Source organism: Mytilus edulis, chromosome 8 (assembly GCF_963676685.1).
Source record: "Mytilus edulis chromosome 8, xbMytEdul2.2, whole genome shotgun sequence".
Lineage (NCBI taxonomy): Eukaryota > Metazoa > Mollusca > Bivalvia > Mytilida > Mytilidae > Mytilus > Mytilus edulis.
This window is the reverse complement of record NC_092351.1, coordinates 29,290,101-29,303,050: the sequence shown is the minus strand read 5'-3', so window position 1 is coordinate 29,303,050 and position 12,950 is coordinate 29,290,101. Positions and strand designations below refer to the sequence as shown.

The 12,950-nt window shown below is 32.9% G+C and overlaps 1 protein-coding gene across 1 annotated transcript; it reads left to right on the top strand.

Moving 5' to 3' along the window:
• The first annotated feature begins 1,457 nt into the window (after window positions 1–1,457).
• Window positions 1,458–10,049, top strand: LOC139485307 (protein BCAP-like). Its single transcript, XM_071269717.1, has 3 exons — window positions 1,458–1,566; window positions 8,654–8,983; window positions 9,799–10,049. Exons 1-3 carry the CDS (start codon window positions 1,467–1,469, stop codon window positions 9,966–9,968), a joined length of 600 nt encoding a protein of 199 aa, XP_071125818.1. The 5' UTR covers window positions 1,458–1,466; the 3' UTR covers window positions 9,969–10,049.
• The last annotated feature ends 2,901 nt before the right edge of the window (window positions 10,050–12,950 follow it).

Sequence of the window (12,950 nt, the reverse complement as noted above, 5' to 3'; positions counted from 1 at the left end):
ATGGCCAAAAAGTAAAAAATGTATATTCTAGTCATGAAAATGTAAATACAAGTTGGTGTAATAAATGTATGTTTAATTCAAAGGATTGTTTTTGTATAAGTTGTATATGAATTACAGAGGATGGAACCTCTACACAAATGAGTATAATACACAGAAAGTCTTTAGTTAGTATTTGGTATTTGTGAATTATAATTCACAACAGAAAAAGGGAGACAACTCTTGATTAAGTTTTAGTATGTTTAGAAAATACGTCGACAACTCTGGATCGTTGTTTTTCATCTCATTGTTATTCGTTCAGTATTGAAATAGGGTCTTCATATATGAGTATTGCAATTAAATAATATTTATACTTTTGTTATTAAAAAATTTGGGAAGTGTTTCCCGATTTTTTTTTGGGAAAAAAGATGAATTTATGAAGAATGTGGTGCCATCTCATACTTTAGATAAGACCTGCTGAGTTATTTATTTTCAATACATTGCAAGTCAGGTAATTTATTTTCAAACTACCACAGAACAAACCATTTATTTTTTTGATTATCAAGGCTGAGTTATTTATTTTCAAAATCCTCCAGCCCCCCCCCCCCCCCTAGAATATCAAATGGTCGTCCCCTAACAAGTCAGAATTTTTTCTTTTCCCACTTGGAATTTTCACATGGTAAATGTTCAATTTTAAAAGATATGCCTCCCTCTTAAAATTGGAATTATTTGAATATTAAATATTGGTATTGGTGTTCTAGATGGATGTGTCCGGTGCCTTTATGCAAGGCAAATACGAATTTACAGTATAATTTGAGTTTAAGAAAATTGTATCTGATTGAAATTGATATTTATGTTATTTACCATTAGAACATGGTCATTTGTATTAAATCAAGATTTTAAACTGAATTATATTCAATATTTATAATTTATCGTTGTGTCCGTGTGCCCGGAATGGTGCCCGGACACAAAATGCATGTCAACTATATTTTGCATCGGGACCTTGCCACTAATGTAATGTTGACGTACGTGTCTTTTAGTAATTTGTCGTTTATATTGGTGTCTTTTTTCTTTTATTAATATTATAATTATCAAAAACTATTCTCTCTCTCTCTCTCTATCGCGTTTGAAGTCGTTTGATTCTCTAAGGTTGTTTTCGGTTTTGTTTTCGTTTTTGTTTGTTTGTTTTGTTTGTTTTTCTTTGAATTGTTTTCACATTATAAATAAAGCTAATTTTAAGTTGTCAATGGTTTTAAATTGATCTTAATTTTGACACACTCTGATGAAGACTTTTTTCTTTTGCACATTTTTCATTATTTCTGCTTAAATTCATTTCTGCGTAATGCCGCTCCAAAATTAACAAATACATAGATATTTGTTTACGTTTGAAAACGAATATAGACGAAATTTTGCACTAGATGGTAGGCTTCTACATTAAAACAAGTTTCTTATCTAACTACATAGTTTGTCTTACTTGACATTTGAACAAGATGTCGTCTATTATCAAAGTTGTCATAATTCTTTGTGTAGTTGAATGGTACTTTGCACATGAGACAACACATGAAGAAATTAATTTGCCACAAGTTTCGAGTGAGCATATTTATATCACTGCGCATAGTTAATACAAATTTTGATATACATGTATGCACATAGATATAGGAAGATGTGGTATGAGTGCCAATGAAACAACTCTCCATCCAAATAACAATTTATAAAAGTAAACCATTATAGGTCAATGTACGGCCTTCAACACGGAGCCTTGGCTCACACCGAGCAACAAGATATAAAGGGCCCCAAAATTACTAGTGTAAAAACAATTCAATCGGGAAAAACAACGGTCTAATCTGTATAAAAAAAAACGAGAAACGAGAAACACGTATAAATTACATATTAAACAAACGACAACTACTGTACATCATATTAACATATTTGTTTTTGTATGTGGTAGTATGATTTATTAAATTAAATAACATTGACAACTTTTTAAACTATCTCCATGGTTTTGAAAAACTATTCTTAATGATTGTTTATTTTCTTTTTGCCTATAAATTATAACATACAAACTAATATAAATTTAACTAATTTGTAAAGGTTTCGTGTTGCCTTGTGTTTACTCTATGATTGCAGCTGTCAGTGTAAAAGTGTTAAATATTAATCGCCGAAAATAAGACCTTTTACCTGTAAAATAAGAAAAAAAGACTTAAACGAATTGAATAAAAATTTCACATGCTACATGGATGCTTTGATATTGAAGAAGCATCTGTTCAATTTTAAAAATGAAAGTTCTTTACCATTCCATGATCACTTAAGTTGCTGATGTCTCAAAATTTTAATCATCACAAACAATTATGTATTAATATTTACTGAACAACGCTAGGCCCATCAAACTATTATGTATAACTGTTTACTGAACAGCGATAGGCCCATCAAACTATTATGTATAACTATTTACTGGACAACGCTAGGCCCATCAAACTAGTATGTATAACTGTTTACTGAAAAACGCTAGGTCCATCGAACTTATATGTAGAACTGTTTATCAGTTTTAGGACCCTTTCTGTTTTTATTTATATAAATGATATAGTAAATGACATTGCTAATGATATTATACTTTTTGAAGATGACACCTCTTTATTTGTTATAGAAGATGATGATCATGCTGTAGCAGCTGCTTCTTTGACTGATGACTTGGATGTTATCTCAAATTGGGCAAAATCATGGGCTGTTCAATTTAACTCTAAGATAACTAAAAATATTGTATTTACTAGTAGGAAAAGGGAGCACCCATCTGTATTTTTTGAGATAAATGGGGAAGAGGTTGAGAAAATAAATATTCACTGTCATCTTGGGATTACATTTCAGTAATCAGCTTCACGGAACTGACATATTGATATTATTTATAAAAACTCATGCTCTCGTCTATCTGTGCTTCGTCAAGTTAAACATTTATTAGATAGAAGTTCACTTATACGTATTTATTATGCTTTTATTAGACCTATATTAGAGTATGGTGATGTTGTATGGGGCAATTGCTCCAAGCACGAGTCTGAGCTTCTTGAAAATATTCAGATAGAAGCCGCTAGAATTATTACAGGTTTACGACGTAAATCCTCCAGACAAAAACTTTATATTGAATTAGAATTAGAAACTCTGTAGAATAGACGTAATAAACATAAGCTTATACTATTCTATAAAATATTAAATGGGATGACACCTGCATACTTATATGAGTTAGTCCAGCCATATCTTCCCAGACAAACCCCTTATACTTTGAGGAATGAAAATAACACTTTCATCCGCCTCTTGCCAGAACTAATTCTTTTTTTAACAGTTTCATTCCTTCCACTATAAGACTTTGGAATAGTCTTCCTTTGAGTTTACAAAAATCCCCAAGTTTGGTTATATTTAGAAGTGGTCTTGAAAAGTTATAGGACTGATGATACATTTAAACCTTTCAACTATGGGATATAAAGGAAACTTAATATAAATTTATTCATTGTAAACTCAGAAATAATGCTAGCAACCTAAAATCTCATTTGTTTAATCAGTTCTTATTCTAAACACGTTTTGTGCAAACTGTAATCACCTTATGGATAACAACATTTCTTTTTTTTATTTGCCCTAAGTACAATGATGTAAGACAGATCTTTCTTGATTCCATTAACTCCATTGCTGATAATGTTAATATAAATATTGAATTATTACTTTTTGGAAACAGATTATTTTCATATGATATGAATATTGTAATTTTTAAATGTGTTCAGAAATATATCAGTGACACTTAACGTTTTGTTTGAAACTTACTTATTTTTTGTTTCATTTAGTTTTATTTTTTATTTTTTTCTCCTCCACTTCAACATTAATTAATTTAATCCACTAAGCAAGCTTAGTGTCTCTTTCAAGCCATATATATATATGTACGTCTGAGCAAGTGACAACTCTACAACAGATTTATCCATCGGATCACCAGCAGTGATGGTGATACATGGCTGTGTACATTATGTATATACAACTCGTCGAAACATCAACCCAACAATGTTAGATCTGTAAATTTGCTTTCGCAAATTTTTAGCTCACCTAGCCCAAAGGGCCAAGTGAGCTTTTCCCATCACTTTGCGTCCGGCGTCCGTCGTCGTCTTTTACAAAAATCTTCTCCTCTGAACTACTGGGCCAAATTAAACCAAACTTGGCCACAGTCATCATTGGGGTATCTAGTTTAAAAAATGTGTCCGGGGACCCGGCCAACCAACCACGATGGCCGCCATGGCTAAAAATAGAACATACGGGTAAAATGCAGTTTTTGGCTTATAACTCCAAAACCAAAGCATTTAGAGCAAATCTGACGGAGTAAAATTGTGAAACAGATAAAGATCTATCTGCCCTGAAATTTTCAGATGAATCGGACAACCCGTTGTTGGGTTGCTGCCCCTAAATTGGTAATTTTAAGGAAATTTTACTGTTTTTGGTTATTATCTTGAATATTATTATAGATAGAGATAAACTGTATACAGTAATAATGTTCAGCAAAGTAAGATTTACAAATAAGTCAACATGACCGAAATGGTCAATTGACCCCTTTAGGAGTTATTGCCCTTTATAGTCAATTTTTAACCATTTTTCGTAAATCTTAGTATTCTTTTACAAAAATCTTTTCCTCTGAAACTACTGGGCCAAATTAATCCAAACTTGGCCACAATCATCATTGGGGTATCTAGTTTAAAAAATGTGTGGCGTGACCCTGCCAACCAACCAAGATGGTCACCATGGCTAAAAAGAGAACAGAGGGGTAAAATGTAGATTTGGCTTATAACTCCAAAACCAAAGCATTAAGAGCAAATCTGACAGGGTAAAAATGTTAATCAGGTAAAGATCTATCTGCCCTGAAATTTTCAGATGAATCGGACAACCCGTTGTTGGGATGCTGCCCCTAAATTGGTAATTTTAAGGAAATTTTACTGTTTTTGGTTATTATCTTGAATATTATTATAGATAGAGATAAACTGTAAACAGCGATAATGTTCAGCAAAGTAAGATTTACAAATAAGTTAACATGATTGAAATGGTCAGTTGATCCCTTTCGGAGTTATTGCCCTTTATAGTAAATTTTTAACCATTTTTCGTAAATCTTAGTAATCTTTTACAAAAATATTCTCCTCTGAAACTACTTGTCCAAATTAATCCAAACTTGGCCACAATCATCATTGGGGTATCTAGTTTAAAAAATGTGTGGCGTGACCCTGCTAACCAATCAAGATGGCCGCCATGGCTAAAAAGAGAACAGAGGGGTAAAATGTAGATTTGGCTTATAACTCTAAACCCAAAGCATTAAGAGCAAACCTGACATGGGATAAAATAATCTATTAGGTCAAGATCTATCTGCCCTGAAATTTTCAGACAAATCGGACAACCAGTAAACTGTTGTTTGGTTGCTGCCCCTAAATTAGTAATTTTAAGGAAATTTTGCAGTTTTTGGTTATTATCTTGAATATTATTATAGATAGAGATAAACTGTAAACAGCGATAATGTTCAGCAAAGTAAGATTAACAAATAAGTCAACATGATCTAAATGGTCAGTTGACCCCTTAAGGAGTTGTTGCCCTTTATAGTCATTTTTTACCACTTTTTCGTAGTATTTTGTAATCTTTTAGAAAAATCTTCTCCTCTGAAACTTCTGAACCAAGTTTAACCAAACTTGGTCACAATCATCATTGGAGTATCTAGTTTGAAAAATGTGTGGGGTGACCGGGCCAACCAACCAAGATTGTGGCTATGACTAACAATAGAACATAGGGGTAAAATGTAGATTTTGGCTTATAATTCTGAAACCAAAGCATTTAGAGCAAATCTGAATGGGTTTAATTGTTAATCAAGTCAAGATCTATCTGCCCTGAAATTTTCAGACGAATCAGACAACTGGTTGTTGGATTGCTGCCCCTGAATTGGTAATTTTTAAAGAAATTTTACCGTTTTTGGTTATTATCTTGAATATTTTTATAGATAGAGATAAACTGTAAACATCAATAAAGTTCAGCAAAGTCAGATCTACAAATATGTCAACATGACCAAAATTGTCAGTTGACTCCTTAAGGAGTTATTGCTCTTTATAGTCAATTTACAAAATATTTCCCTCTGTTACTAATGGGCCAAGTTCATTGTAGATAGAGATATTTGTAAGTAGCAAGAACGTTCAGTAAAGTAAGAACTTCAAACACATCACCATCTGACACCAAAACACAATTTTGTCATGAATCCATCTGTGTCCTTTGTTTAATATGGACAAACACCAAGGTGAGCGACACAGGCTCTTTAGAGCCTCTATTTTGTTCTTCCCTCCCCGGGATTCAAACCCATGTTACTGAGATATCGGAACACCAAATCGCCTGCACTGTAGCCGTCCCGCTAGACCACACGACCACCTGGGCTTCATAAAAATGAAGCTTTCGGTGGCCGGGTGTTACCTTTCCACGTCAGTTTTAATTTAGCGTCGTACTATACAGTACATGATATATAAGGCATGAATATGTTGTTTTTACAGATCAGCTAAATTATCTATAGTAAAGGATCCTACAAATTAATGTAAGATACAGTCACAGAAAATAATTATATTTATATGTGACTGTATATATATTTCTAACGACTTATAAAGGATATTTGCATGTTGTAAGGTTCTTGAATATATAATGAGTAATTGCCTATATACTTAAATATACTTTGCATTTAACACTGTAAACATATATTTGCTCGTGTGTGCTCATAAGTAGCTCAATCCTTTTCATATCTTAATGAATAAAATTTGTTTAAAATCAAAATCAAAAATAACTGTTTACTGAACAACGCTAGGCCCATCAAATTATTGTGAGAATGTATTTTCTGTTACCTGTTATTGAAAATTGGAATATAAGCATTTGGTTGTATTCGGTAGAAATTGAAATCATTGAACATTACGGTCTTACCCCCTGGTGATAAGATGGTCACAGATCAGTATATCAAGAATTTTTTTACTCAATGCATGATTGTAGTTTTATGTTATAGAATACTTTTTTCAGCATTTATTTGTGCTCTTTTAAAGAAACTCACACGTGCTTGTAATTTGAATAGTATGTGTATTCGAATTCTTAGAAAAGCTGAGTTCATTATCATATAAAAGGTCTTTCTTTCTTTATGTTATTGTAGATGTAGACACAACAAGCCAACAATACAAATAACTTAAAGACATAATGTGGCCAATCTGTCTACAGGAAAAGACAGGAGTCCATTCATTCACACAATATGACCAGCTCTAAATAGTTCAAAAATTATGATGACAAGCATACTTATAGTATTTTATTTGAACATTCAGATACAATACACAGTCAGGAGTCTACTTCGTCAAAATTATCTCCCCATTACGCCAGTTCATTTTCACAATCGTAGAAATGGAAGCCATTGTAGGGATGACGCGCTACCAATATTGCTCTTGGAAACCGATAAATTTATCCACATTGCACCATTACGATCCTTATATGTCAGTTTTATTTTAAAAGACAAATGTATCAACTAGTTAATGAGCATCAGTTAATAATCTTGTCTGCATTGATTCAACTTAAAACTATTGTCTGATCGGTTGTCAGGTGGAATTTTCGAAAATTCATAAACATTTAAAAAAATTCTTATTAAATATTTCGTGGAAGGGCAGACTAGATTTTTTTAGTGTATGAAGACTATAAACCCTAGTAATCACACACAAAAAATTAGAATTTTTCGAAGATATGCATTTTCATCATCCAACTTGAAAGACTGTCGTCAAGTACTTTCAGTAAAAAAAATAGCTATTCGAACACACCTTCTCTGTTTTTGTGACTCATTAGATAGGTATTTCACTTGACCCATATATTTCATCTTTTAGTACTGTGATTCTTTTGTGTTATAAAGTCAATCTGTAGCTTTGATATATAAAAATGATAGAATCTGAAGCGAGACGATGTATGAAATATTCTTGCTTTGTACGATATCAAGACAAAATATTCAACTCAAACACGCCCTAACATAAAAAGGTGCACTCGATTTTCTCTTTTCATTACAACTGTAACCCATTTTTTTTTCTTCTTGAATCACACAATGGAAGGGCAGACACGAAAATTACTGAACTAATAGATTGATATGTTTTCCGTCCGTGGTAATTTTATTTTAAAAATCGGAGGTTATGCATTTTCTACATCCAACTTGAAAGATACCCATGTCGTCGACTTGATATCTATCATTGATAAAGTTCTAAAAAGGTCAAAAACATTTAAATATAACAGTATGCGGCCGCTAAATATGATTTCTGACTCCAAGCAAACAAATTATTATTTGGTGACGTTAAATGAGTATTTTGAGATTTCAGTCTTTACCATATACAATGTATAAGTCAATCAGTGGACTAACAAACCTAACATAAAAACACGAAAATCCATTACAAAAATAAACTAAGAAATGAAAAAAATTATAACTGGATACAAACTCAATATTAAAAAGATGCATCTAACAACTGTGAGCAAGCTTCAAGTAATAGTCAAGCTACTGATGTGACATAAGGCCGTCTTACGCTAATAACTAATAGTCTATGAAATATTTTATAAAAGTATGCACATATTTCAATTTTGCATACAGACTGGTAATACGCAATTTAAGTTTCTTTTGTATTATTACATTTAGATGAGCTGGAAAACCTCAAACTGGAAATGAGATCTATGCAGAAATATATGACTGAAGTTTTCAGAAAGAACGAGTTAATTCAATTGGAAAATGACAAGCTGAAGAAAGAAAACAAAGTCTTGCAAAACCAAATTGGTTCGCTGGAAACTAAAACCATAAAAATAGAGAGAACAATGAATCAAATGAAGACTACGTTTGAGTGGACAAGACATTTAATAACTGAGAAGGAAGCAGCAGAAACAGTCAACCAGGACAAGGTTTCGAGAATTGAAACTCTTGGTGGGATAAACACAATTCAAGAAAAGAGTCCAAGATTAATAGTGCCCGCTGGTAAGGCTGCATTTCATTTATTTTTTGAATATTTTGTTATGTGCAGGGACAGATAATTTGTGATGTCACATTTTTTTTTGAAGATCATGCATAGAACTTGGACTTATTGGAGTTGTCGACTTTAGATAAATAATGTTAAATAATTAAAGAGTTTTGCCTCTAGTCTGGAACATAACAATTATTGGACAGAAGCTGATTGGTAATAAACATGAAAATAAATGAAAACTTTCACAAATAATTTGTTATCCTTGTCTCCTTGTCTTTTTGTTAATAGCAATATTTCATACTTTTAGAACATACGCGATTTAATCTCCGTTATCTGTTTCGTTTGTATAGTTAAGAAAATAAAATAAATAAACCCTTCACGTTTGGCTACTCTTAAAGTCAAATTTAACCATAGTATAGACAACACTGTTACAAATACATATGCTGTAAGAAGTAAAAAAATAAAACCACATTTAGAAATACATGTTATGTTCTACCTCGTTAAAAACCATACAACAAGCGTCATATTAACTGTTCATACAAATATTTACAGAAAGAAAATACAAAGAATTAGGATTTATACAAAGCATAATGTTACAATCTAAATGTAAAGTTGTCGCACAAGTTTGGTGTGTGAAATTTCGATGCAATGAAAAGGGCGCGTAAAACAGTATATAAAATTCGAAAACCAAAATACCCAGTATTGCGCAACAGAAATACATGTAGTAAGAAATCTCAAAACAAAAAGAAATACAATAAAATTATCGTTTGTATGATATAATTTATTTTGTTTATATCATTCATTTGAAATGAAGTTTGTATTATTTCAGCCTCCCAAGGGTACCCGGTCGTTGGTTTTAATGCAGTACTTACACATGACGTTAGCCTTGGTCCTCATCAGACTCTCGTATTTGATACAGTAATTACCAATGTTGGACAAGCCTATGAGCCAAGAGATGGACAGTTTTCAGCTCCATATTCCGGTCTGTATCTTGTTTGACAATCATTTGTAGCGCTGAACATTCGAAAGTTCATGTAGAGCTGGTGAAAAATGGGGTGCAGCTAGCAGCAATATATGGGGATGACTACAATCTTAGGAGTCGGACAATTGTAGTACAGATGAACGAAAATGATAGGATCTGGGTTCGACACTTTATAGATGCAGGGATTGGACAAATCAACAATGAAGCAAATAGACATTATAGTACTTTTTTCTAGAACTTTGATTGCAGCTCTTTAACGTGACTGTTAAATCCATTTACCTTAGCTGTATTTGGCAAAACTTTTAGGAATTTTGGTCCTCAATGCTCTTCAACTTCATACTTTATTTGGCCTTTTTAACTTTTTTGGATTCGAGCGTCACTGATGAGTCTTTTGTAGACGAAACGCGCGTCTGGCGTATTTGCTAGATTTAGTCCTAGTATCTATGATGAGTTTATTTACAAGCACTGGATCGATGCAACTGCTGGTGGAGATTTATTTCCCCGAGGGTATCAAAAGCCCAGTAGTCATCACTTTTGTGGTGACATGAATTGTCAATGATATGGTTATATTAATAAATTTACTGTTTACAAATTTTTGAATTTTTGGAAATACTAAGGCTTTTCTACCTCAGGCATAGATTCTCTTAGCTGCATTTGGCAAAACTTTTAGGAATTTTGGTCCTCAATGCTCATCAACTTCGTACTTTATTTGGCCTTTTTAACTTTTTTGGATTCGAGCGTCACTGATGAGTCTTTTGTAGACGAAACGCGCGTCTGGCGTATATACTAAATTTAGTCCTGGTATCTATGATGAGTTTATATATTAGTATAGAAACAAAGTGGATTCTTATAACTCTTTCATTTTATTTGCCGTTTAATTACACACTAACATTAAACCGCCGAAATGCATTACAAAATTGTATTTTGGAAAGCCATATAATTTTGACATTTTATACTGTAAAGAAAACAGTAAAACCAAAATTGTCCACATCAATAACATTTCTTGTTAGCACTGTTATATTAGAAGGGGGAAATGTGACTGAAAGGGGTGAATTCCTTCAAATATCATATACCTTACTTTGTTCAGGCAAATTGTGTTAGTTTTTGAATAGTTCAAATGAACAACAATTTTTACGCTAGCATGACACTCACTTCAATTGCTATACACACTTGCATTTAAGGTAATAGTGCAAAATAGATAAAGGTTCAAATGTATGATATTAACCTTTTTCAACCTTTAAAAAGTAATATTCAAGTAAACCAATGGAATTGTTAATACGCAAAGCAATGTACAACTGGTTTAATCAAAACAAAGTTTATGCCTGTGGTAATTTGAGCTATTTTGACCATCTATTGGTCGTTTGGTGTTGTGTGTTCCTGTTTTTACGATTATTTTTTCGGAATAGTCGGGTATTGGTATTGTCTGTTGTCTGTTGTGCTGTCCAGTAAATTCAAGTTGTTCCTTTTAGTATTTGCGTGTTACACAATAGACAGAGAAGGAAAACGTTTCAAGCAGTAGCATCGATCCCGACTCTGATAGAATTTGATAGAAATGATGACTGAGAATGACATGTGTTCATTGGTTTATTCTCAATGGAACTGATGGTTCGTTTACTTGACAAAAACGTAGATGAGCTTTTTATGCCCCGCCTACGATAGTAGAGGGGCATTATGTTTTCTGGTCTGTGCGTCCGTCCGTCTGTTCTCCTGTCCGTTCGTTCGTCCGTTCGTCGTACCGTTCGTCCGTCCGTTCGTCTCGCTTCAGGTTAAAGTTTTTGGTCGAGGTAGTTTTTGATGAAGCTGAAGTCCAATCAACTTGAAACTTAGTACACATGTTGCTTATGATATGATCTTTCTAATTTTCAAGCCAAATTATACTTTTGACCCCAATTACACGGTCCACTGAAAATGAAAGTGCGAGTTTCAGGTTAAAGTTTTTGGTCAAGGTAGTTTTTGATGAAGTTGGAGTCCAATCAACCTGAAACTTAGTACAGATGTTCCCTATGGTACAATCTTTCTAATTTTAATGCCAAATTAGATTTTTTACCCAATTTGATGGCCCATTGAACATGGAAAATGATGGTGCGAGTGGGGCATCCGTGTACTTTGGACACATTCTTGTTTTTTAGGCATGAACTTTTTTTTCTACAAAAGTTTTTAAAATGGCGTCATGCATAAAATAGTCTATAGCAATGGCTTGTTAATGATAAAGTATTTTATTGTGTTTAAAATGTGGTACAAAAGTTGTTGTTCATATCAATTTGGTATTCTGTTTTGACAAATATTGTCACATGAAAAAAATCCCTTCTTTTGTACATTAATAAAACTCTCTCCAATTCTCAGCGCTTCAATGTCATAAACGTTAGGGTTGTCGTCAGAAAAACAACCTATAAGTTGACAGTTTAATATCAGCTGTAAATACAGGTTCAAACAAGAATGTGTCCCCAGTACACGAATGCCCCACTGGCACTTTCATTTTCTATGTTCAGTGGACCGTGAAATTGGGGTAAACCCTCTAATTTGGCATTAAAATTAAAAAGATCATATCATAGGGAACATGTATACTAAGTTTGAAGTCGATTGGACTTCAACTTCATCAAAAACTACCTTGACCAAAAACTTTAACCTGAAGCGGGACAGACGGACGAACGAACGGACGAACGGACGCACAGACCAGAAAACAGAATGCCCCTCTACTATCGTAGGTGGGACATAAAAAGAACTTTTGAAACACGTGTGCCGTGGTTATATTATAAAATGCTGTGCTTATCTATATCATGACTTATGTATCGTTTTGTTTAGGAAGTCTGTGGTACTTGTTTTTAGATATTGTAAATGTAATATATTTATATGCCGGAATTTCATACATTTTAAAATAAATTAATTTAAACTTTAGCAGCATCTCTTTTTTAATCACACCGAATACAAAACCTAAAGCTGTCCCTGAATTGAATGATTCTTTGCCTTCGTTACATATCCAATTTGCCAAAAAAATGATA